The sequence below is a fragment of the Hylobates moloch genome, unplaced genomic scaffold (genome assembly GCF_009828535.3).
Source record: "Hylobates moloch isolate HMO894 unplaced genomic scaffold, HMol_V3 SCAFFOLD_15, whole genome shotgun sequence".
Taxonomy (NCBI): domain Eukaryota; kingdom Metazoa; phylum Chordata; class Mammalia; order Primates; family Hylobatidae; genus Hylobates; species Hylobates moloch.
The window spans coordinates 2,685,424-2,710,272 of NW_026652290.1; the positions used below are offsets into that span (position 1 = coordinate 2,685,424).

The window sequence follows — 24,849 nt, forward strand, 5'->3', positions numbered from 1 at the left end:
GGGACCTGCCTATGGGGCCAGATTTCTTCCTCCTAATACAGAGACAGCTTGGGAAGGGAGCTTGCCAGCCTTTGCATCTTGACTCCAGGTCCCTTTAGCTAAATGACACATTTTCTCTTTTCTTTTTTTCCAGTGACACTACCTGAGAAGCCTGTTAAACTAGCTTCACATACCCGAGACACCACAGGTGTATCTCAGATGTTCCCGTCTTCAAAGGCTAGGACAAAGTAAGGGCAGGGTCAGCCTGGGTATCCATGACCTACTTCAGTCTAAATGCTCTCTGCCCCTCCACCCCGTACTTTGTACTTCACATTTGCTCGCCTTTTTTTTTTTTTAGAGCATATCTGTTGCCCAGGCTGGAGTGCAGTGGCACGATCTCGGCTCACTGCAAACTCCGCCACCCCGGTTCAAGCAATTCTCCTGTCTCAGCCTCCTGAGTAGCTGGGACTACAGGTGCCCGCTAATTTTTGTATTTTTAGGAGGGACGAAGTTTCACCACATTGGTCAGGCTGGTCTCAAACTGACCTCAGGTGATCCGCCCACCTCGGCCTCCCAAAGTGCTGGAATTACAGGCATGAGGCACCATGCCCAGTCCACCCGGCTAATTTTTGTATTTTTAGTGAAGACAGTTTTACCACATTGCCCAGGCTGGTCTCGAACTCCTGGGCTGAAGCGATCCACCCGCCTCAGTCTCCCAAAGTGCTGGGATTACAGGTGTGAGCCACCCGCACCTGGCCGTGCTTACTTCTAATGTCAGTTAATTTCCACCCACTTCCTTCAGCTCCTGGTTTTGTTTATTTATTTTTATTTTTTCTCTTTTTTTTGAGATGGAGTCTGGCTCTGTCACCCAGGCTGGAGTGCAGTGGCACGATTGGCTCACTCTAACCTCTGCCTCCCAGGTTCCAGCAGTTCTGCCTCAGCCTCCTGCATAGTTGGGATTACAGGCACACAGCACCACGTCTGGCTACTTTGTTATTAGTAGAGATGGGGTTTCACCATGTTAGCCAGGATGGTCTCTATCTCCTGACCTCGTGATCTGCCCGCCTCGGCCTCCCAAAGTGCTGGGATTACAGGCGTGCGCCACCGCACCTGGCCAGCTCCTGGTTTTATTGACGGAGACTGGGGAAGTTAAAGAGAACTGCACAAGAGGTCAGCAGTCCTGGCTTCTATCCTCCATCTGTTACTTATGATATGACCTTGGGCAGTTTCTGAACTTCTCTGAGCCCTAATTTTCTTATCCTCAGAATTAAAGGATTGGCCTAGATCAGTGATTTTCAAATTGTATTTGTTCTTCTAAGATAAGAATGAATACCCTACAGATGAGAGATAGGGAGGAATTTTGTGAGCGCTCCTCCCTCATGTGATCTGGAGCAGTTGTTTTTCTTCCTTTTTTTTTTTTTTTTTTACTTTATTTTTTGAGACGGAGTCTTGCTCTGCCGCCCAGGCTGGAGGGCAGTGGTGCAATGTCAGCTCATTGCAGCCTCCACCTCCCGGGTTCAAGTGATTCTCCTGCCTCAGCCTCCTGAGTAGCTGGGATTACAGGTGCCCGCCACTACGCCTGGCTAATTTTTATATTTTTAGTAGAGATGGGGTTTCACCATGTTGGCCAGGTTGGTGTCGAACTCCTGACCTCAAGTGATCCACCTGCCTCGGTCTCCCAAAGTGCTGGGATTACAGGCATGAGCCCCATGCCCAGCCTATTGTTTTTAACAATTTGTTTTTGAAGCAGTTCTACTGCTAACAAAGTTAAAAATCACTGCATTAGGCCGGGCGCAGTGGCTCGCTCCTGTAATCCCAGCACTTTGGGAGGCCGAGGCGGGCGGATCACGAGGTCAGGAGATAGAGACCATCCTGGCTAACATGGTGAAACCCCGTCTCTACTAAAAATACAAAAAATTAGCCGGGTGTGGTTGCAGGCAACTGTAGTCCCAGCTACTTGGGAGGCTGAGGCAGAAGAATGGCATGAACCCAGGAGGCGGAGCTTGCAGTGAGCCGAGATCGCGCCACTGCACTCCAGCCTGGGCGACAGAGCAAGACTCCGTCTCAAAAAAAAAAAAAGAAAAAATCACTGCATCAGGTGGCCTGTGACATTCCTTTTAGCACCTCTGTTCTCCAGAGAGATCTATGCGAGATTCCTTGGGCTTTCTAAGCCCCTCCTCCCCTTTTTAGAGTCATCCAGTGCCCTGGGATGCAGGTAGGGGCTGATGCCTCTCCTTTGCAGGTCCCTCCTGGGTGATGATGTCTTCAGCACCATGGCAGGCCTGGAAGAAGCTGATGCTGAGGTAAGCCTGGCCATTTCCCACTCCTCCACCTCTCTACTTATCCCCAGAAACAATGAGATGGGTGTTGTGGCCAAGGGGCTGCCCACAGAAGGGTTTAGAAGTCCCTGCAAAGTCACTTTGTTCTTTTTGTTTGTTTTTTGAGATGGAGTCTCGCTCTATTGCTCAGGCTAGAGTGCAGTGGTGTGATCTTGGCTCACTGCAACCTCTGCCTCCTGGGGTCAAGCAATTCTGCCTCCGTCTCCCAAGTAGCTGGGATTACAGGCGCCTGCCACTACGACTGGCTAATTTTTTTTGTTGTTTGTTTTTTTTTATTTTAAGACAGAGTCTCCCTCTGTTGCCCAGGCTGGAGTGCAGTGGTGCAATCTTTGCTCACTGCAATCTCCACCTCCTGGTTCAAGCGATTCTCCTGCCTCAGCCTCTTGAGTAGCTGGGATTACAGGTACCCACCACCACGCCTGGCTGATTTTTGTATTTTTAGTAGAGATGGGGTTTCACCATGTTGGTCAGGCTGGTCTCAAACTCCTAACCTCTTGATCCACCCACATCGGCCTCTCAAAGTACTGTGATTACAGGCTGAGCCACTGTGCCCAGCCAAAGAAAATAATTTTTGTATTTTTAGTAGAGACGGGTTTCACCATGTTGGTCAGGCTGGTCTCAAACTCCTCACCTCTTGATCCACCCACCTCGTCCTCTCAAAGTACTGGCATTACAGGCTGAGCCACTGTACCCAGCCAAAGAAAATAATTTTTGTATTTTTAGTAGGTAATTTTGTATTTTTAGTAGAGACAAGGTTTCACCATGTTGGCCAGGCTGGCCTCAAACTCCTGACCTCAAGTGATCTACCCGCCTCAGCCTCCCAAAGTGCTGGGATTACAGGCGTGAGCCACTGCACCCAGCCATCACTTTGTTTTTAAATCAAAATAATGCCCATGGGCTGCGGAGTGGACCCAAAGCAGAATCCTCTTTCCTGTAGTAAGATGAGTGGAAAGGAGAGCTCCCTGAAACTGCTGGAGTCTTAGATGTTGCTCCTTTCCCCTAATAAACACCATAGCTGTCCATTGGCATGGGTGGGAAGCAGCAGAATTCCGGTCCTGGATGGAAGAGTTCTCTATGGTTGGAAGGAGCAGGAATGGCAGTGCTCTCTGAGCCTCTATAACCAGGCGGGTTTGGCTTCAAACTGCCAAGCCCAAGCAAGGGGAACAAAGCCACCCTCCTGTGTAAGCTCTATTGGCCAAGCTCTGCTCCTGCCGCGCCGTCTGCCCTAACAGAAGCAAGGGGCCAGGACTCTGAGTTTTATTGGGCCTTGACTAGCGTGCCTCCTCATCTGTGTCCTCATCCTTCTTGTGGACTTAGGTTTCAGGTATCTCAGAGGCAGATCCGCAGGCTCTGCTCCAGGCCATGAAGGTAAGGAAACAGCTTGCACGATTCTTAGAACTGGGGGTGGGTGGGGTGGGGTCATGATATTTCGTACCAAGGCTTCATTCTCCCTCTAATTTCTCCCTTTACAATGTGTGTTTCTGAGCCCTTCCTCGTGCAAGCATGGAACTCGTCTGTGAGCCATTGGCCTTCTTGCCTCTCTAGGTATCAACCAGTGTTCCTGGTATATAGAGAGTGGAGAGTGCCACAGGCCTCTGGGGAAATTGGGCCAGCTCTCTTGGAGGCCCACCTAGCTGGGTCCCCTCACCTCCACCTAGAAGACAGAGGGGGAGACTCTCTCCTCTAACGCTTGTTCTTAATCTTTCTCCATATTTCTCTCCACATCCTCTGCCAAGCCCCCTTCAATACTGCTGTCTTCTCATCAGATCAAGCCCAGCGCCAGTCTTTGCAATGGATTTTTAAGGCACAGATCTGAATAATTTGTAAGGATGTAACCTCTAGCTTGGCCTTGGACACCTTGTTCTCCCTCTCCTTCCAGCCAGCAGCACCCTCCTGTCTGACCCTTGGGGTTTTGTGTCCCTTTTAGTTAACCCATTTTGCCACAGTCCCTAGGACAAGGCCACGTTTTTGGTTACAGCCCTGTGGTGCTCTTGTTTTTGTTGTGTTTTTTTGTTTTTTGAGGGTTTTTTTTAGAGACACCATCGCATTCTATCACCCAGGCTGGAGTGCAGTGGTGTGATCTCATTGCAACCTTAAACTCCTGGCCTTAAGAGATTCTCTTACCTTGGCCTCCCAAAATACTGTAATTACAGGTATGAGGCACCACACCCGGTCCAGATTCAGCTTCTTTAATCTCATCTTGAAATCTTTCTCCTCAAAGGCCAGGCACAGTCAGTCACACCTGTAATCCCAGAACTTTGGGAGGCCGAGGCAGGCAGTAGGCTCGCTTGAGCCTAGGAGTTGGAGGCTGCAATGAGCTATGATCACACCACTGCACTCCAGCCTGGGTGGCAGAGTAAGACTCTGTCTTAAAAAAAAAAAAAAAAAGCCCAGCATGGTGGCTTACTCCTGTAATGCCAGCACTTTGGGAGGCCAAGGCAGGTGGATCACTTGAGCTCAGGAGTTGGAGGCTGCAATGAGCTATGATCACACCACTTCACTCCAGCCTGGGTGACAGAGTGAGACTCTGTCTTTATTTTATTTTAAATGTATTTTTATTTTTTTGAGACAGAGTCTTGCTCTGTTGCCCAGGCTGGAGCGCAGTGGCGTGATCTCGGCTCACTGCAACCTCCATCTCCCAGGTTCAAGCGATTCTCCTACCTCAGCCTCCCAAGTAGCTGGGACTACAGGCGTGCACCACCACGCCCAACTAATTTTTGTATTTTTAGTAGAGTCAGGGTTTCACCATGTTGGCCAGGATGGTCTCGATTTCTTGACCTGGTGATCCACCCGCCTCAGCCCAAAGTGCTGGGATTATAGGCATGAGCCACCACACCCGGCCAATATCCTGTCTAAAAAAAGAAAGCTTTTTTCCCAAGACCAGCCATCTAGGATCCCTGGGCATAACCCACAAGTCCTCTGACTCAATTTTTGGTGCTGACTTTGAGTCTCTCATCCCAGAACCATGAGCTGGACTCCACTCCACCCCACCCTGCTTACCTTTAGTTCCACTTCACTCAGTGAGCTTCACTCACTGTTTTTCTCAACAGTTTTCTCACTTTCCTTTGTTTTCTCACAATTCTACACCTGGGGTGCCAATAGCCCATCTCTCTCAGATGAAAGTCCTCAGCCTCTTATCAAACATCGTCCTTTGCCCTCCCTCCCTGGTTTTCTAGGACCTGGATGGCATGGATGCTGATATCTTAGGTCTGAAGAAATCTAATCCAGCCCCTAGCAAAAAAGCTGCAAAGGACCCTGGGAAAGGAGAGCTGCCCAGCCACCCCAAGCCTGCAGGTGGGTCAGTAGCCAGTGAGAAAGGTGCATGGGAGACGGCTCCTCGCATCTGCTAGGGAGACTTTGAGGACGTGGAAGATGCTAGTAGGAAGCATTCATGTCCTTGGGTTTTCTCTGCGCAGGATGGAGAGGCCAAGGAGCAGTTGTGCGTGTGTGTGAGTGTGTGTGGTGGGGTAAAGGGACAGCTTGAGTTTCCTCCCTTCCTCGAGCTGTTCCAGGCCCTCTGGGTCCAACATGGGCAGCTCCTGGAGAAGCTGTGTGAGTTAAAATGGAGAACTCTATGGTAGCCTGTGCCTCTCCTGAACCCATGTCTCTAGAGTGACTCATGATGAGGGAGCAGAGGTAGCTCCTACCTCGTTTACCTGCCAGAAGCCCATGGGAGAACTGGAGACTCCTCCCTTGGCTGTGCCCATGGCCATGAGCCCCCAGCTTCCCAGGAAGAAGTGCACCCCATCCCAGGGGCCCCAGTCCATGATATGGGAGGAGGACTTTGGCCAGGAGAGACTCAGGCCCACGATCTTGTCTTCTGCTTCCTGCAGGTAGCACATGCCTGTAATCTCAGCTACTTGGGAGGCTGAGGCAAGAGAATCGTGTGAACTCAGGAGGTGGAGGTTGCACTGAGCCGAGATCATGCCACTGCACTCTAGCCTGGGTGATAAGAGCGAAACTCCATCTCAAAAAAAAAAAAAAAGAGTACCAGAGTGGAACATTATGCACCAAAATGTTAAAAGTGAAAAGTGGTTCTCTCAAGACTTGGGAGTGGCGCTGAGGGTGATTTTTTTTTTTTTTTTTTTTTTTTTTGAGACAGAGTCTCGCTCTGTTGCCCAGCCTGGACTGCAGTGGCGCGATCTCGGCTCACTGCAAGCTCCGCCTGCCGGGTTCACGCCATTCTCCTGCCTCAGCCTCTCCGAGTAGCTGGGACTACAGGTGCCCGCCACCACGCCTGGCTAATTTTTTTGTATTTTTAGTAGAGACGGGGTTTCACTGTGGTCTCGATCTCCTGACCTCGTGATCCGCCTGCCTCAGCCTCCCAGCAGTAGTCCCAGCTGTAGTCCCAGCTACTCGGGAGGCTGAGGCAGGAGAATGGCGTGAACCCTGGGGGGGCGGAGCCTGCAGTGAGCCGAGATCGTGCCACTGCACTCCAACCTGGGCGACAGTGAGACTTCATCTCAAAAAAACAAACAAAAAAAAATCGTCATGAAATAATACTTACCATGACCACTGTTCGTGCTCGGTTGTCTATGATTGAGATGCTGTTTGATTTGGAAACACACTGGCTGTGACACATTAAGCTGGTTTCTCGGCCCTCTCATGGGTAGCAGCTCGCATTTGAAAAGCACTGCTCTGGCCATGTTTCTCAAGGCATCAGCCCACAAGCTGTCCGCTGAGAATCGTTCTTGTGATACTTGCAGCTCGCTGGACCTGACCTGGAGGGATCCTGGGGCAGGGCCCGGCTACTGCAAGGCCACTACATCCTCCTGGCCAGTGCCTGAGGTGCTCCCTTCACAGCAGCTTCCCTCTGCTTGTCTTACACAACAAGCTACCAAATTCAGCTTTCGTTAGAATTTTGCAGCCACAAATGAGCTTGGTTTCCCCTACTCCAGATCACGGTCACAGGCTCCTTAATTCACAGACAGTGAAGATGCGTGGGGTGACAAGGACTTCACCTTTGGAGCCTATCAGCCCACCGTGGTCTCCTCTGAGGGCCAGCAGTCCCGCCGGCAGTCTGTCAGGTAAGTGGGGCCGGCAGGAGCCTTGGCCTCTTGAGACAGATCGGCCACTGGGAAGACAGGCCCCTGCAGCTGTCCCCTGTCCCACCCGAGAGTCTCATGTGGGAGGCCACAGGGTACAAGGTCGTCAGCTCTGCAGGTGCTGAAGGAAGCGGGAGATGGCCTGGTCCCGCCAGCCCAGACAGAGTGGTGGAGACGGCCCCAGTGGGAGCCCCCATCCCAGATGCTGCTCAGGTTCCCCAGTGCCCCACCTAGCCTCAGAAGGAAAGGGGCAGGTGGGCCTGCCTCCACCTAAAGCCCCTGAAATCATAAATGGCTGTGATGTCACTCGGTCTCCCCAAGGAATATAAATTCCAATGGGTAGCAAGACCACTGGCCTCTGCGGTGGCTTCTTAGACCCCGCTTCCCAGGAACTCTGCTGTCGAACTGCCATGACAATTCTGACAGCGTGATCCTCGCAGTTTACAAAAAGAAAATGAAATCAGTGATAGGATTTCCTGAGTTTGGAGTTTTTTTCTCAGTATATATTTTAAACTTTGTATTTTGAAGTAATTTCAAACTTCAAAAGTCGGCTGGGTGTGGTGGCTCCTGCCTGTAATCTCAGCAGTTTGGGAGACCAAGGCAGGTGGATCACCTGAGGTCAGGAGTTCGAGACCAGCCTGGCCAACATGGTGAAACCCTGTCTCTGCTAAAAATACAAAAATTAGCAGGGCATGGTGGTGGGTGCCTGTGATTCCAGCTACTTGGGAGGCTGAGGCTGGAGAATAGCTTGAACCCTAGAGGCGGAAGTTGTGGTGAGCTGAGGTTGCACCACTCGCTGCACTCCAGCCTGGGCAATAGAGCGAGACTCCGTCTCAAAAAAAAAAAAAACTTCAGAAGTTGTAAGAACAGCACCAGGAGCCCCTCTCATCCTTTCCCAGGTTCAGCAGTTGTTCCCATTGTGCCAGGTTGGCTTCTTCATCTTCTTTTTATCTGAATAGCTCTATGCTCATCGGCATTTCTTCCCACACCCAGTACGTTCTTAACCCTGGGAACCTGCTGCCACTGGTCAGTGATAGATGAAGGCCGCAGCCGAACAAATGAAGTAACTGTTGTTGGAAAACCTGGAAACCACTTGATCCAACTTACTATTTTTAGACAGAGTCTCACTCTGTCACGCAGGCTGGAGTTCAGTGGCATGATCTCGGCTTACCGCAACCTCTGCCTCCTGGGTTCAAGCAATTCTCGTGCCTCAGCCTCCCAAGTAGCTGGGATTACAGGCGCCCACCACCACACCTGGCTAATTTTTTTGTGTTTTTAGTAGAGATGGGGTTTCACTTGTTGGCCAGGCTAGTCTTGAACTCCTGGCCTTAAGCAATCTGCCCACCCTGGCCTACCAAAGATCTGGGATTATAGGCATGAGCCACCGTGCTCGGCCTGATTTTTCTTTAGACCTGTGTGCCCATGGCTGTCATTTGATCCTGTTCCTGCTCTCTGTGGGTAGAACTGTCCCTGGTTCATGTGGTGGAAGTCAAGGTCTCTGTACTTCGTGGTGTTCTTTAGACAGCATGTGGCCTGCCACCTGAGCCAGTCCAGAAGCCATTGCTCACTGGGCCTCAGCTGACTGTGCAGGGTCCCTGGGCATCGTGACGCCCAGCCACAGGCTGCCAGGGGGCCACTGGGACTGGCTGCTTCCCCTGTCTGACACCCTCCTTTCTGTCTTGAAGTAGGTTCTTAGCAGACAGTGGCCCAGACCCCAAGGGAGAACCAGACTCCAAACAGAACCCTCCAACGGCTTCCAGCCCCATCCAGCCCAGGAAGGGAGGAGCTGACTGGTTGGGCCTCAAGGACGAGGACTTGGACCTGTTGCCTGCCTCACCCACCAGAGAGGCCCGTCGGGAAAGCTCAGTGCCTGTCACGCCCTCAGTGCCTCCTCCTGCGAGCCAGCACTCCATGCCAGCTGGGCTGCCCCGCTCCAGGGCAAAGCCAGCAACTGAAGGTGCAGGGTCCCCTGCCAAAGCCGGCCAGGCTTCCAAGCTGCGAGCCTCCAAGGAGGAGAAAGAGGAGGACTGGCTGAGCCATGCCCTGTCTCAGAAGAAGTCCCAAGGCCTGGCCAGAGAGCAGCATGCTGGGACCTCTGAGGGCCTGAGTTTGGTGGGGACAGCAGGCCATCCCCCTTCTGGCAGGTACAGGCTTGGGCTGCTGTGGCTAGTAGGGGGAGGACCGGCTGGGGACTTGAGCCCCTTTGCCCCTTCACCTGTCGCAGCCTCAGTCAGGAGTTGGGGAACAAGGCAGGGCGCCGTGGCCACAGAGGCCACTTCTTGGCTTTGCTACTCTGCCTTTCGGGCACTGCAGAGAGAGCCTCTGGCTCCCGGGCTTGCCCCAGGGACACACCCAAGAAGGAGGGCTGTTGACATTCATGCCCTGACTGCCATGGGGACGGATGCTAACTTGATCGGGTAGAAGACAGAGGGTCCCTGAGGTGGCAGACACACCACTGCCCTGTCACAGCGCCCTCAGGCTGGAAGCCCCAGCATCCAAACAGCTGGTGCTTCTGCCGACTCCACTGAAGCGAGTGTGGCGTGTGTGAGCTGAGATGTCCCTGTGCTCTTTGAGAGTGTTAGAGGAGACACAGTGGCCGAGAGGCGCCTCTTGGAGAAGCCCCTATCCGTGGGGCAGGATAGCGAGTGACCCCTGAGGGCAGGAAGGCACAAGGGGCTGGCAGGCTGGGGGAGTCCAGAGGAAGTGGTGAGATGTGCTGTGGCCAGAGCCCAGGGGAGTGAACTGGGCAATTTGTGACAGCCCAGGGACATCACCCTGTCCTGGGGTTGATGACAGGAGGGCAGTTTTGACTTTGACCTGAGGCCGAGGGGAAAGCTCAGGCCAAAACAGAAAAGAGCCTGTCCCTTCACTGACCCATGAACCGAGAAAGAGGTGGAAATAATGGGAAAGGGAGCCAGCCAGATTTGGTAGACCGAGCAGAACCCTAATCTAGAGCTGAGCCAAATTAAGTGGGCTGGAACAGGGCTCTGAACTTGAACTTGACTCCAGTGTCTATAACATTTCCATTGTCACTGCTTGGACAGTGTCCATTCACTACACCACTTGGACACTGAGGCAGGAAGCGGGTACTCGAAGGGAAGAGACGCCCAGAAATCCCAGGAGCTCAGACGTGGGAGGAGAGCGCCCGAAGACGGGATGGTGGGAGCAGGAGGAAGGGGAGCCACGAGCTTCACGTGTGAAGCCCGTCCTAGGCCCTGTCTTCATCCAGCCTGACCTAGGCCTTCTGTCATCTTCACCTTGAACGCTGCCTTTCCTCAGCCAACCTGTCACCAGCACACAAGGGCTTGAGCACGCAGCTGCTGGAGGGAGCTCCGGAACAACCGCACGAGAAAGACCGTGTGTCAGGCCTGGCGTCTTGAGGTAGGCCTGGGCTGCGGGCTGAGCGGGAATGAGAGCAGGGTGGGCAGCACAGGCTTCTGTCCTGAGAGAGGGACACAGAGACTGCCCACCCTGCCCTGTCTCCACGCCCCACACAGAGGCTGCCCACCCTGCCCCGTCCCCATGTCCCACACAGAGGCTGCTCACCATGCCCCATCCCTGTGTCCTCAGGTCCCCTGTGACTCAGAAACATGCCGCCTCAGCACTCCCTACAGATTCCCCAAAGAGGGGAACAGCCCCTGGAGACCTCTCGGCCACTGGTTTGTTTTTTGTTTTCTGCTTAATTTGGGAGTTTAACCCTGGGTGAGGAAGAGGTGCTTTGAGCTTCCTTTGGGGTCCCCGGGACATGAGTGACACCAGCCCCTCCTGGACACTCGCAGGCCCAGAGCCCTGGGCCTCCTGCTCATTTCTCTGCTGTTGATGTTTCAGAGCCTGCCACATGTTTCCCGAGCACCCAGGAACCCACAGAGCCTTCCATGCCCATCCAGGTAGGGGTGTGGGCAGACAGGTCTAGCTCAGGGCCCAGGGAGCAATTCTCCATGCCCAGAGGCAACACCAACAGTTTGACTTGATGACCTGCCAGGAAAAATGTTTCAAACATACCAAATGTGACGTCAGCCAGCTCCCCCTGGCACCCCCAACCAGAACTTGCCTGAATTTCTAGCCTCGCTGCTCCCGGGCAGAGCTGGGTGTTAATTTGCCTACATCAGGCCGGGGAGCTGGGATGCTGCAGTCAGAAAGCAGGGCCGCAGGGTCCTGTTCTGTCAAGAAAGCCTCCTCCACCCCTGCCATCCTCCCACCACACCTCTGCCTCTGTTTCCCATGTGTGGCAGTCACCTGTGATACCTGGGCCTGGGAGGTGTGGCCCCCCAGGAATGTGTCCCTGAGAGATGGTGGGTAGGGGACAGCTCGTGGGAACCAGATTAGTGTCAACATGTGGGCTTCAGGCCTGACAGGAAAAGCCAGCATCAGCTTTTATCATAGCAAAGACTCTGCTGGGGCTCAGCTATTTGTCTGGGAAGCCGGAGACCATGCTGGGAGGAAGCTGTTCCAGGGAGTGGAGGGAGACATGCTCCTGACCAGACCTGCAAGGGGAGGTACAGTGGGGACTGCTCAGCCACAGTGACTGTGACTTTCCAAGGCCTTGGCCCCATCTGCAGCCACAGATCAGATGCAGGGAGGTCCAGTGAGCAGTGGTCCAGGAGGTAGCTGATCTCAGCTGGGCCCCTGTCCCCTCCCTAACCAGGAACACCTCTCTTCCTCTCCTCCAGCCCCTGCTCCCAGAGTCCCTGGCCTGGAGCCTGCTGCTGGGCACAGAATACCAGAAGCAGCTCCTGGCAGCACGGGTGCAGCTTCAGAGCAGCCCCACCGAGCTCCAGGCCAAACTGCTGCAGAGCCAGGCCCGGCTGGCAGAGCTGGTGGCCCAGGTGAGGGGCAGTGGGGCCGCTGGCGCTGGGGACAGGGTTGCAACGGGAGGGAACACTGAGAGTGGCTGGAAGCTTCCCCAGGAGGGAGGAAGGGCTGTTGGCACAGGGCAGTGTGGAGTATAGCCACCTCCCCTCCCTGGTCGCTGGCCCTCCTGCTGTCTCCCAGGTGCAGAAGCTGGAGCTGGAACGGACCCAGCATGAGCTGCTGCTGGGGAGTCTGCAGCAGCAGCACCAGGCAGACCTGGAGCTCATCCAGAGTGCACACAGGTACCCTGGCGCTGGCCCCAGCTCTGCCTTGGATCTCACACTGACCCCAAAGTCCACCCCAGTGTGCCTGGAGAGGCCTTTAGGTGGCAGCCCTCTGCCTTCCTTGCACCATGGCTGGGTGTTCTGTTGGCAGAAGCCGCATCAAGGTGCTAGAAACATCGTACCAGCAACGGGAGGAGCGGCTCCGGAGAGAGAACGAGGAGCTGTCAGCTCGGTATCTGTCGCACTGCCAGGAGGCCGAACAGGCCCGTGCTGAGCTTACGGCCCAACACCAGCGGCGCTTGGCGGCCATAGCGCAGGAGAAGGACCAGGAAATGGAGCGGCTCCGGGAGCTGCAGCGGTGAGGCCCAGGGACAGGCAGCTGGGGAGCAGGCTTGCAAGGAGTAACCAGAAGAGAGCCATCCCCACGAGACCCTTCGCTGTAGCCAGCAGCCTTTGGACAGGGGTTGGGTCCTTCCCTCCCAGTCCAGTGAGTGAGGACTGAGGGCTGAGCACACTGACCCATCACACCCATGGGTGGGGGTGCCACCTGCTCTTACAGAGGCAGGAGGGGGTACCCACAGGCTGTTCAGGCACAGCACGGCAGCAGCAAGCCCCCCAGGGTCTAACTAAGCACAGGGTCGTCCACTCGCCTGCTCACGCCGTAGAGGCTAGAAACAAGATCCACCTGAGAAAGGCTTGTGCTATTGTGCCTGCCATGTTGATAGGGTTGCCTTTCTAGAAGAGAAGGAAACTTAAGAAAAGTTACCTAAGGGAGTCAGAGGTCGATGAAGGCAGAGGCAGCCTTTTAAGACTGCTCAGGGCCGGGTGCAATGGCATACACCTGTAATCCCAGCACTTTGGGAGACCGAGGTGGGAGGATCACTTGAGGCCAGGAGTTTGAGACCAGCCTGGGCAACACAGTGAGACCTCGTCTCTAAAAACAATTTTTAAATTAGCTGACATGATAGTGCACTCCTGTAGTTCCAGCTACTTGGGAGGCTGAGGCAGGAGGATACCTTGAGCCCAAGAGATCAAGGCTGCAATGAGCTATGATCATGCCACTGCACTCCAGCCTGGACTACAGAACAAAACCCTGTCTCTAAAAACATTTAAAAAACAAAATAAACACTTGGGAGGCCAAGGCAGGAGGATTGCTTGAGGCTAGGAGTTCAAGACCAGCCTGGGCAACATAGTGAAACCTCATCTCTACCAAAAAAAAAGAAAAGAAAGAAAGACTGCTTGGGCCCGGCTGCGGTGGCTCACACCTGTAATCCCAGCACTTTGGGAGGCCAAGGTGGGCAGATTGCCTGAGCTCAGGAATTCGAGACCAGCCTGGGCAACACGGTGAAACACCATCTCTACTAAAATACAAAAAATTAGGTGTGGTGGTGAGCGTCTATAGTCCCAGCCACTGGGGAGGCTGAGGCAGGGGAATTGCTTGAACCCAGGAGGCAGAGGTTGCAGTGAGCCGAGATCACGCCACTGAACTCCAGCCTGGGCAACAGAGCGAGACTCTGGGCGACAGAGCGAAACTCCATCTCTGAAAAAAAAAAAAAAAAAGCTGAATAATGGGAGGAATGTCCATCTTAGTGCGTGTAGCATTGAGGCACCATGACAGATAAGACAGAGAAGCTGGGGAAACTGAGGCAGTGCCCAGCGGAGGAGAGGCCTGGGAGCAAGGGCTGCACGGAAGCACGCCCTTCCACAAGGAGTTGCCGCATCTGGGTGGTCCAGCTCAGAGTGACCGCCTTCCCCTCCCGCCTCCCCTCAGGGCGTCCATCCTAGACATGCGCAGAGACCATGAGGAGCAGCTGCAGCGGCTAAAGCTGCTGAAGGACCGAGAGGTCGATGCGGCCACCAGTGCCACCTCCCACACGCGGTATGTGCACTGTCCCAACAATGCCCGCCTGAGATTGGGGGCCGGGGGGTCCCCGAGACCTTCAGGTGGGGTTGACCCAGTCTTCTTCCAGGTCCCTGAATAGCATCATCCACCAGATGGAGAAGTTCTCCAGCAGCCTGCAAGAGCTGTCCTCCCGCGTGGAGGCTTCGCACCTCACCACCTCCCAGGAGCGGAAGCTGGGGATCCAGCAGCGTGATGAGCAGCTGCGGGGTATGCCCTCCCCTCTCAGCCATCCGGGCTCCTGGTGGGAAGGGGAGCAGCTGCTGAGCACCCTGTGGGTTGCCCCCAGCACTGCAGGAGTGGCTGGGCCAGCAGCAGCGGGACATGGAGGAGGAGCGGAGCCGGCAACAGGAGGTCATTGGGAAGATGGAGGCACGGCTGAATGAGCAGAGCCGGCTGCTGGAGCAGGTGAGGCCCGTCCTCCTGGCCCTCCTGCCACAGGGCCTCTTCTCTAGGGCACCCGCAGGTGTGGCGGCACTCCCCTGACCTCACCTCCTCAGGAGGTCAGCGCCCCACCTGCCGCTTCCTGCCTCTACATCTCCCTGCCCTGGCCAGGCCCTCAGCACTGCCCACCTGAGCACAGGGGCCGCCTGGCCAGGCCCCACCACGCCCTGCCTGCTCCTCAGCACCACAAGCCCCTCGGCCACCTTGGCTGCCCTCCACAGTCTAGCCCCCGCGACCATCAGCTGCACTTCCCACTTCCTGACACTCGAATCCGTCACATCAGCTGAGGCCTGACATTGGGACAGATGCTCTTGCCCATTAAATGTCATCCTAGCCTCTTCAGCTCTCACAGAGACATTTGAACTCCCTAGATACCTTTCATATATAAGCACATGCTTTATTTAAATAATAGTGACCTTAGCCAGGCACAGTAGCCTGTGCCTATAATCCCAGCTATTTGAGGGGCTGAGGCAGGAGGATCACTTAAGCCCAATAATTTGAGACCAGCCTAGCGAGACCATAAAAAAATTTTTTTATTCCAGGCAAGTTGGCTCATGCCTGTAATTCCAGCACTTCGGGAGGCCAAGGCTGGAGGATCACTTGAAGTCAGGAGTTCGAGACCAGCCTGGCCAACATGGTGAAACTAAAAATAAAAAAAAAAAAAAAACTAGCCAGGCGTGCTGGCGCATGCCTGTAATCCCAGCTACTGGAGAGGCTGAGGCAGGAGAATCGCTTGAACCCAGTATGCGGAGGTTGCAGTGAGTGGAGGTCATACCACTGTACACCAGTCTGGTTAACAGAGCGAGACTCTGTCTCAATAAATAAATAAATAAATAAAAACATTTAAATTTTGTTTTAATTAACTGGGTGTGGTGATGCGCACCTGCAGTCCCTGCCTTTGCTCACTTCCTTTTCCTTACCTGTGGAAATCTTCCTAGGCTGAATTCAATGGTAATGAATCTTTCGATGCTACCACCTCCACGAAGCCTTCCTTGTCCTCCCACCTATCTTTTTGTCCTCAGCTAGTAGCTGTCGTCTTCTAAGGTTTTACAAAGCACTGTTATTTTTTAGAGACAGGGTCTTGCTGTGTTGCCCAGGCTGGAGTGCAGTGGTGTGATCATAGCTCACTGCAGCCTGACCTCCTTGGCTCAAGCCATCCTCCTGCCTCAGCTTCCTGAGTAGCTGGGACTACGGGCGCAAACCACCACACCCAGCTAATAGTGTATTTTTTATTGAGATGTGGGTCTCGCCATGTTGCCCAGGCTGGTCTTGAACTCCTAGGCTCAAGCAATCTGCCCACTTACGCCTCCCAACATTTTGAGAGTACAGGTAGGAGCCACCACGCCTGGCCAAAAAAAAAATTTTTTTTAGAGATGGGGTCTCACTGTCACTCAGGCTGGAGTGCAGTGGCGAGACCTCGGCTCACTGCAGCTTGAACCTCCTGGGCTCAAGCAATCTTCCCACCTCCGCCCCCAAGTAGCTGGGATCACAGGTGCATGCCACTATACCCAGCTAATTTTTTGTATTTTTTGTAGAAACGGGGGTTTGCCATGTTGCCCAGGCTGATCTCAAACTCCTGAGCTCAGACAATCTGCCCACTTTGGCCTCCCAAAGTACAGGGATTACAGGTGTGAGCCACCATGCCCAGCCAAAAACTTTTTTTTTTTTTTTTTTTTTTTTTTGAGTCAGAGTCTCGCTCTGTCACCCAGGCTGTAGTGCAGTGGCGCAGTCTCAGCTCACTGCAACCTTCGCCTCCTGGGTTCAAGGGATTCTCCTGCCTCAGCCTCCTGAGCTACTGGGATTACAGGCAACTGCCACCACGCTCAGCTAATTTTTGTATTTTTAGTAGAGATGGGTTTCACCATGTTGGCCAAGCTGGTCTTGAACTCCTGACCTCAGGTGATCCGCCTGTCTCAGCCTCCCAAAGTGCTGGGATTATAGGGCTGAGCCACTGTGCCCGGCCCAAAAAAATGTTTTTAAAGAAGAAAATAAAAATATCCCACTAGTCAGAGATGTCCACTGCTGACCTGGTATCTATCCTATAGCCATATCAACATAGATAGAGATGCTTTGATGTTGTGAACCATTTTGATGCGCCTCTTCATTTGGTAACTGTGTTAAGCATCTGCCTGGGGTCAGGCACAGTGAAGCTCTCGTCTCGTGCTGTGTGTGGCCCGGCACACAGCACAGCATTAGGCCACCCTGTGTTTAGCCTGCTTGGCTGATGGCTGAGGACAGGCAGAGTGTGTAGCTGGCGATTCAATGGCAGGGATGTTGCTGCTCTTTGGCCCTCCCAAGCTGCTAGTCTTGGTGCTGTTGGAGACCTGAGGGCTGGGAGGGCACCTGCTGGGTCCTCCTCTTGGGCAGAATCGTGCGGGCTGGGCCCTGGCAGTGCCTCCCAGGCACCCCTCATTTTGTGCCTCTTTGGGAAGGATGGGTCAGTGGCATAGTGTGGGAGACACTGGTGGGTTCATGCAGCTTCTCAGGGAGTGGCCAGGCATGATCCTCAGGGCAGGAACCACGCTCTCAGTCCTGCCCTGGGCCCTACAGGAACGCTGGCGGGTGACTGCCGAGCAGTCCAAGGCGGAGTCCATGCAGCGCGCCCTAGAGGAGCAAAGGAAGGTCACGGCCCAGCAGATGGCCATGGAAAGGGCGGAGCTGGAGCGAGCCAAGGTGAGTCAAGCCACTGCACTCAGCCTCTGCCCCTGCCATTATGCCCAGGGACACTCACCCCGTGCCCTCACCCCCACATCCCAGAGCGCCTTGCTGGAGGAGCAGAAGTCGGTCATGCTCAAGTGCGGGGAGGAGCGGCGGCGCCTGGCTGCCGAGTGGGCGGAGTTCTCCGCGCAGCAAAAGCTGAGTAAGGAGCGGGCAGAGCGCGAGGCCGAGCGGGCGCTGCAGGTGGACACCCAGCGAGAGGGCACCCTCATCAGCCTGGCCAAGGTAGGGCCCAGAGCCTGCGGACAGTGGAGGGCCCAGGGGAGCCTGCGCCCCTCCATCTGGACACATCCGCTTCCAGTCTTAGGAAAGGAGAGTGTAGCACTAATGTCACAAGAGCATAGGGATTAAAACAGTAATCGCATCATCATGCTAACAGCTTCCTCGTATTGTCCCAGGTGCATTATACACATTTTATTTGATCCTCATATTCCCATGACTTTGATCATTTAGAAATGAGAAAACCAAACTTCAGAGTTGAGCCTGCCAGTCACGTGGCTTGTGAGGGCAGCACTCCGGCTTGGCCCCAGGCTTCTTTGGCTCTCCCTGGAAGCCCCTGGCTCCGCCAGCCCCTCCCAGGGGCAGGGTGGGCAGAGGGGACCCTAAAGTCCTGCACAGAGCGCAGCGCAACTCCTGGGAGGAGAATGCAGCAGGGCCTCCGCCGTCTCCAGGAGCAGGCTGAGCTGAAGATCAGGGCCAGCGAGCTCCGGGCCGAGGAGAAGCAGCTGGCAGCAGAGAGAGCAGCCCTGGAGCAGGAGCGGCAGGAGCTGCGGCTGGAGAAGGAGAGGATCAACGCCACCGCCCTGCGTGTCAAGCTCCGTGCCGAGGAGGTGGAGAGCATGAGCAAGGTGCTGCTCGGGCACATGGGCGTGGGCGCAGCTGAGCCCAGGCAGCCCTGACCCAGGCAGCCTCCCTGCAGGTGGCCTCCGAGAAGTACGAGGAGGGGGAGCGGGCATTGCGCGAGGCCCGGCAGGTGCAGGCAGAGCAGCAGGCCCGGTTGCAGGCGGTGCAGCAACAGCAGGAGCGGCTCCGGAAGCAGGAGCAGCACATGCACCAGGCAAGGCTCCCTGAGTGTATGGCGCCCCTGCCCCCGGCACCCCCAGCCTCCCACCTCACAGCTGAGTCCTTCTTTCCGGGGGAACGGGGACAGGAGCATCTGAGTCTGGCCCAGCAGAGGCTGCAACTGGACCACGCACGACAGGACCTGCCCTCCAACCTTGTGGGTCTGTTCCCCAGGGCCCAGGGCCCTGCAGCCTCCAGCCAGAGTGGTGAGTGGCTCCAGAAGGAAGAGCCGGCGGCTCAGGACTGGGCAGGGCAGTGCTAGGAGTGGGCAGGCCCTCCTCCAGCCGCTCCAGTTAAGGCGGCCAGCTGGGTTTTACAGTCGCCTTATTTCTTTTTTACACAAATAATGTGTGTTAGATAAATCAGAAATAGAGGAACACTATTTATGAAAAATGTCACCTTTTTGTAACTCTGGACTCAGGAAAAAAAAAAGGAAATAAAGTCATCATCAGGCTGGGTGTGGTGGCTCATGCCTGTAATCTCAGCACTTTCGGTGGCTGAGGCAGGTGGATCACCTGAGGTCAGGAGTTCAAGACCAGCCTGGCCAACATAATGAAACCCTATCTCTACTAAAAATACAAAATTAGCCAGGCATGGTGGCAGGTGCCTGTAATCCCAGCTACTCAGGAGGCTGAGGCAGGAGAGTCACTCGAACCCAAGAAGTGGAGGTTGCAGTAAGCCGAGATTGTGCCGCTGCACTCCAGCCTGGGGGACAGAGCAAGACTCTGTTTAAAAAAAAAAAAAAGTCACCCTCAACGCCACTCCCGAGTCTTGAGAGAACCACTTTTCACTTTTAACATTTTGGTGCATAATGTTCCACTCTGGTACTTTTTTTTTTTTTTTTTTTTGAGATGGAGTTTCGCTCTTATCACCCAGGCTAGAGTGCAGTGGCATGATCTCGGCTCAGTGCAACCTCCACCTCCTGAGTTCACGCGATTCTCTTGCCTCAGCCTCCCAAGTAGCTGAGATTACAGGCATGTGCTACCATGACTGGCTAATTTTGTATTTTTAGAAGAGATAGGGTTTTGCCATTTTGGCCAGGCTGGTCTTGAACTCCTGACCTCAGGTGATCCACCCGCCTTGGCCTCCCAAAGTGCAGGGATTACAGGCATGAGCCAACGCGCCCAGCCTGGTACATGTTTTTAAAAACAAAATTAGGATTGTATGTGTTGTTCGATAACTTTACTTTTTTTTCACTCAGTAATGTACATGTGGAACAGGTTTTCAGATCAGTCATTAAACATTTAGTCAGTTCCCAATCAGCACAGTTTTCCACTGTGAGGCTGCTCTGTGCTGAGTGATTTGTTGTCTTAAAGAGAAAGAGTACCCAGTGGACATCTTCCTACATATGTCTTTGCACCTTTGCCTGATTATTTCACTGAAATAAATTCCTATAAATGGTCTTGCCAGGTAGGAGCAGGTATGCATTTGCCAGAGGCTTCTGAGAGTTAATGCCATTGCACCCTGAGTATATGGCCAGGGTCCACCCACTGGCAGGGGGAGCAGCTCTGCAGGAACAAGCTGTGACTGCCCGGTGTTTCCACCAACACTTTGGTCCCTGACTTCCTCCTTGGCCTTTTCAGCCCTCATGCCTCCTGCTCCTACCACCCGTTGGTGCAGCCAGCCACCGACTGGCCTGGACCCCAGCCCCTTGCACCTCCATGCCAGGCTGGTGCTGCTGAGGCACATGGCAGAGCAGGTGAGTCTCTCCTGGCCTTGGGGATCCTTGTGTTCACGAGTCCTTCTAGCTCGGGGCAGAGGCAGGGAGGAGGAGCACATGGTAGCCCTGGGGAGGGGTGACCCCAGCTCCTGGGGAGTAAAACTGCAGTTTGCTTAGTGAGCCAATGCTCAGACCTCCCCACTAGGCCAGGTTCTGTGCAAAGCAATTTGCATATGTCATCTCAGTTAAACCTCATGAAAACCTATAGTAATAATGATAACAGGCTGGGCACAGTGGCTCACACCTGTAATCCCAACACTTTGGGAGGTTGAAGCAGGAGGATCACTTGAGCCCAGGAGTTTGAGACCAGCCTGGGCAATATGTTGAGACCCCGTCTCTACAAAATGAAAAACTAAAAAAATAGGACCAGGTGCATGGCTCACAGCTGTAATCCCGGCACTTTGGGAGGCCATGGTGGGAGGATCACTTGAGCCCAGGAGTTCGTGGCCAGCCTGGGCAACATAGTGAGACCTCGTCTCCACAAAAAAATAGCTGAGCATGGTGGCATACACCTGTGCTCCCAGCTACTCCGGAGGCTGAGGTGAGAGGATCACTTAAGCCCGGGAGGTCGAGGCTGCAGTGAGCCACAACAGTGCCACTGCACTCCAGGCAACAGAGCGAGACTCTGTCTCAAAAAAATATATTAAAAATTTAAAAATTAGCTGGTCATGGTAGGGCACATCTATAGTCCCAGCTACTTGGGAGGCTGAGGTGGGAGGATTGCCTGAGCCCAGTTGGTTGAGGCTACAGGTGTGTTCACACCACTGCACTTCAGCTGCGGTGACAGAGCAAGACACTTGTCTCAAACTAAACAAACCAAAACAATAATGGTAACAGTTGTCATTATGGAGCATTTCCTGTGTGCCAACCTCAATGCTGAAGGCTTTGTTTATATTTTATTTATTTATTTATATTTAGAAATGGGGTCTCACGATGTTGCCTAGGCTGGTCTCAAAGTCCTGGGCACAAGTGATCCTACCCCCTTGGCCTGTGGATTAGCTAGGATTACAGGCATGAGCGATTATGCCTGGCCTGCTTTGTGTATATTTTAAGCTTTTACCCTCACACAGCCCTACAAGGAAGGGCTACAAGGAATGTTTACAGACAAGGAACTGAGGCTTAGAGACATGAAGTCATGTGCTCGTAAGTTCCACAGCAAACAAGTAACCTTGCCAGGATTGAGACTGTGGTCTGTCTCATTCCATACCTGGGCTCTTTCATGGCCCCTGCTGACTCCCAGAGCCAGGCAGAGTCAGGGACGATGTTGGGAGGGGCCTCAGTAAGGGCTGGCTCAGCTAGTTTCCAGGGCTCCACCTCTCTCTCAGCTCAGGGAAGGTGACTGCCCATCCAAATCTGCCTTGCAGGACCGTGACTTCTTGGAGAATGAACAGTTCTTCCTGGAGACCCTGAAGAAACGGTCCCACAATTTGACATCTCATTCAGCCTGAGTGGGTCCCCCGCCGATTCCCCAACAGAGGGTTCGGACCCCAGAACTCTCCTGTTCGTCCTGCTGCCTCCATGGAGGCAGTGCCTGGGGAGGATTCTGAGATGCTTGAGGCCTGATGACAGCTCCTCCGTGGACAGGGTGCAAGTGCATCCTTTCCAAATGTGCCAGCCCGGGACAGCCCCTGCCTCTGGGGTTCTGTGGTGTAGGCTGTCTTACCACGGCTTTGGCTGCCCTGCCCCAAAGCCATTGGCTTGGATCTGAGGGTCTGAGTTGGCAGCAAGGACCCCCAGCTCTCACTGGGCTCTGTGAGCTCCCCCTGCTCCACAGGTAGACTGTTGTGGGCTCTGTTGGCCTGGGCCTCTTCTGAGGCAGGAGCTTTCTTGAGGGATGCCACAAACAGCCTTCCCTACTCCCTGCCACAGCAGTACCCTCCCTGATGAGCTGGAGAAGGGCCCTCTGGCCTCCTGATGGTACAGGGAGGGCACCAGCTAGATCCTCCCTTGTGGTGTGAGATGTTCCTGGAACTCAGCCGGGCCCTCCTCCTCCTGGGCTTACCCAGAGCCCCCACCCTATTCCCAGCATTGCCCAAAGAACCAACCAGTTTGGGTGAACAGTGGCCTCCTCAGCTTCCTCCCCATCTGGGTGCCCCACTGGCAGCGGAGGGAGCTGTGACGATGGTGGGGTGTGGGGAGGGACAAGGAGGGAAGGCACCTCTGTGCTGCTCACCTGCCAAAAGCCACAGCTCAGTGGGTATGCAGTGGAGGTGACAAGGAATCAATCACAACTAGCAGAGATTTCTTTGATCCTCCTCCACTCCCGCTGCTTCACTTGACTAAGCTTTAAAAAACTGCTTTTGCCATGGCTCATCAGAGTTTATACTTATTTCTTAGAAAATGTTTCCTGTTATTTGCTGGACAAGTCCCAAAGAACAGGCAGATGTTCCTATTAAAAAATCAGCCTATAAGATTGGTCAGGACCAGGCACCTCTGGCCACGTGCCTCTCCCCTCCAGTACCTGCGGTCTCCAGTGGCACCTGGCAGCTGGACCACAGCCAGGAGAAGGGTACTATTAGCCCTGCTTCAAACACGCAGAAACTGAGGCCCAGGGAGATTAAATAACCTGCCTGAAATGACAGTAAGTAGCTGCGCCTGGATTTGAGTTCTGCTCTGGCCGATACCCAAGCCCCAGGCTGTCAGCCACCCCACTCTCCTACCTCCCAGAGGAGAAGGCTACACTCCGGGCAGGTGCTGGTGTGGGAGGAAGATCTTTTCAGGCACTTCTGGGGCTGGTACCAACACTGGGGAGGGAAGCATCACATGCCCCATTGGAAGCCTTGGTTAAGTCTCAAATTTGATTCTCCGCAAAAGAGACTCAACCAGTCCTGAGGCAGACCTGTGCAAAGAACTGGGGGGTCTAAGGACGGGCACGTCGGCCCAGGGGCAGCTGGTATCTAGGCAGCCACCTGCAGGACCTGCAGGTGATCAAGCACACACGTCAGGCAGGGCGGTGCTGGGAGACCCACAGGGGGACAGCATGGCCTTCAAGACAGAGTAGGGAGAAGAGGTTAGAATGAGAGGGCTTTGCATATCTTGTTAAAGACGTGCAACTTTTCAGCGCAAATTTGTCTGAGGGCAAATTTTCAGGTCTTCACTAGAAGATTTTAAACAAGGGTGAACCATATTTGTATTTTAGAAAACCCATTGGCCAGGCACGGTGGTTCACGCCTGTAATCCTAACACTGGGAGGCCAAGGTGGGTGGATCACTTGAAATCAGGAGTTCGAAACCAGCCTGGCCAACATGGTGAAACTCTGTTTCTACTAAAAATACAAAAAAATTAGCTGGCCATGGTGGCGTGTGCCTGTAATCCCAGCTACTTAGGAGGCTGAAGCAGGAGGATCGCTTGAACCCGGGAGGCACAGGTTGCAGAGAGCCGAGATTGCACCACTGCACTCCAGCCTAGGTGACAGAGCAAGACTTTGTCTCAAAAAAAAAAACAACAACAACAAAACAAAACCCATTGTGTCTGCAGGGTGGGGACCAGACCAGAGGGGACAAGAGTGGGGACAGAGGATGTGTAGGAAGGCAGCTGGCAATGGTGCAGGGGAGGGACTGTGGGCAAGACTGCCGGGCATGGCAGGGAGGGCTCACAGAAAAGTGCCCCTCGGGCCTAGTGCCAGTCATGGAGGATCAGAAAGGAAGACGTGTTGAGGACGCCCAGGTTCCTCGCTTGGGTGACTGGGTGGTGTCACAGATGAGTATACAGTGCCGGGGGGACAGCCAAGCAGAGGCATTCCACAGGCACTCAGTTATAATGGCACTTTACTCAGTGTAAGTGCTCAGCATTCCTGTCACCGCCATGAGGGTGTGGCAGGCATCCTAATTATCCCCTTCAGCCTTCTCCCAGGCCACAGACACTGGAGAGGGCTGAGTACAGAAATGAGTGTTGTGTAGCTGCTGCTCTTTCTTTGTCCTTCAAAATTATAAACAAGATCATAACCCAAGTGCTTCATTCAGTTCCTTTTAGAGAGAAATATCGCAGCCAGGCGCAGTGGCTCACGTCTGTAATCCCAGCATTTTGGGAGGCCAAGGTGGGTGGATTAGCTGAGGTCAAGAGTTCGAGACCAGCCTGGCCAACGTGGTGAAACCCTGTCTCTACTGAAAATACAAAAATTAGCCAGGTGTGGTGACGCGTGGCCTGTAGTCCCAGCTACTTGGGAGGCTGAGGCAGGAGAATCGCTTGAACTCGGGAGGCGGAGGTTGCAGTGAGCCCAGATTGTGTCACTGCCCTTCAGCCTGGGTGACAGAGTGAGACTTTGTCTAAAAAAAAAAAAAAAAAAAAGAAAAAGAAATATTGGTGGAATGTAATGGGCAAAAAGTACTGGTGCAGGTGCTGGGCGCGGTGGCTCACACCTGTAATCCCAGCACTTTGGGAGGCCGAGGCGGGCGGATCACGAGGTCAGGAGATTGAGACCATCCTGGCTAACCCGGTGAAACCCCGTCTCTACTACAAATACAAAAAATTAGCCAGGTGTGGTGGCAGGCGCCTGTAGTCCCAGCTACTCAGGAGGCTGAGGCAGGAGAATGGCATGAACCTGGGAAGCGGAGCTTGCAGTGAGCCG

General features: G+C 54.0%; 1 protein-coding gene across 5 annotated transcripts in view; it reads left to right on the forward strand.

Annotated features, from left to right (window-relative positions):
• FBF1 (Fas binding factor 1) overlaps positions 1-22,595 on the forward strand; it is a 30,115-nt gene extending 7,520 nt beyond the window's left edge. For 4 of the 5 annotated variants that reach the window (XM_032178798.2, XM_032178797.2, XM_058428826.1 and 1 more), the window contains 22 exons: positions 134-227; positions 2,222-2,282; positions 3,636-3,686; positions 5,495-5,612; positions 7,246-7,345; positions 9,049-9,507; positions 10,643-10,744; positions 10,934-11,022; positions 11,192-11,250; positions 12,034-12,189; positions 12,356-12,456; positions 12,590-12,796; positions 14,210-14,317; positions 14,409-14,548; positions 14,628-14,746; positions 17,333-17,455; positions 17,540-17,725; positions 18,172-18,348; positions 18,420-18,557; positions 18,651-18,768; positions 20,146-20,261; positions 21,647-22,595. In XM_032178798.2, coding sequence (XP_032034689.1) covers positions 134-227; positions 2,222-2,282; positions 3,636-3,686; positions 5,495-5,612; positions 7,246-7,345; positions 9,049-9,507; positions 10,643-10,744; positions 10,934-11,022; positions 11,192-11,250; positions 12,034-12,189; positions 12,356-12,456; positions 12,590-12,796; positions 14,210-14,317; positions 14,409-14,548; positions 14,628-14,746; positions 17,333-17,455; positions 17,540-17,725; positions 18,172-18,348; positions 18,420-18,557; positions 18,651-18,768; positions 20,146-20,261; positions 21,647-21,730 — 2,906 coding nt within the window. In that variant the 3' untranslated portion in view covers positions 21,731-22,595. The remainder of the gene's footprint in view (positions 1-133; positions 228-2,221; positions 2,283-3,635; positions 3,687-5,494; positions 5,613-7,245; positions 7,346-9,048; positions 9,508-10,642; positions 10,745-10,933; positions 11,023-11,191; positions 11,251-12,033; positions 12,190-12,355; positions 12,457-12,589; positions 12,797-14,209; positions 14,318-14,408; positions 14,549-14,627; positions 14,747-17,332; positions 17,456-17,539; positions 17,726-18,171; positions 18,349-18,419; positions 18,558-18,650; positions 18,769-20,145; positions 20,262-21,646) is intronic. The other variant, XM_032178801.2, reaches the window with a different exon arrangement.
• The last annotated feature ends 2,254 nt before the right edge of the window (positions 22,596-24,849 follow it).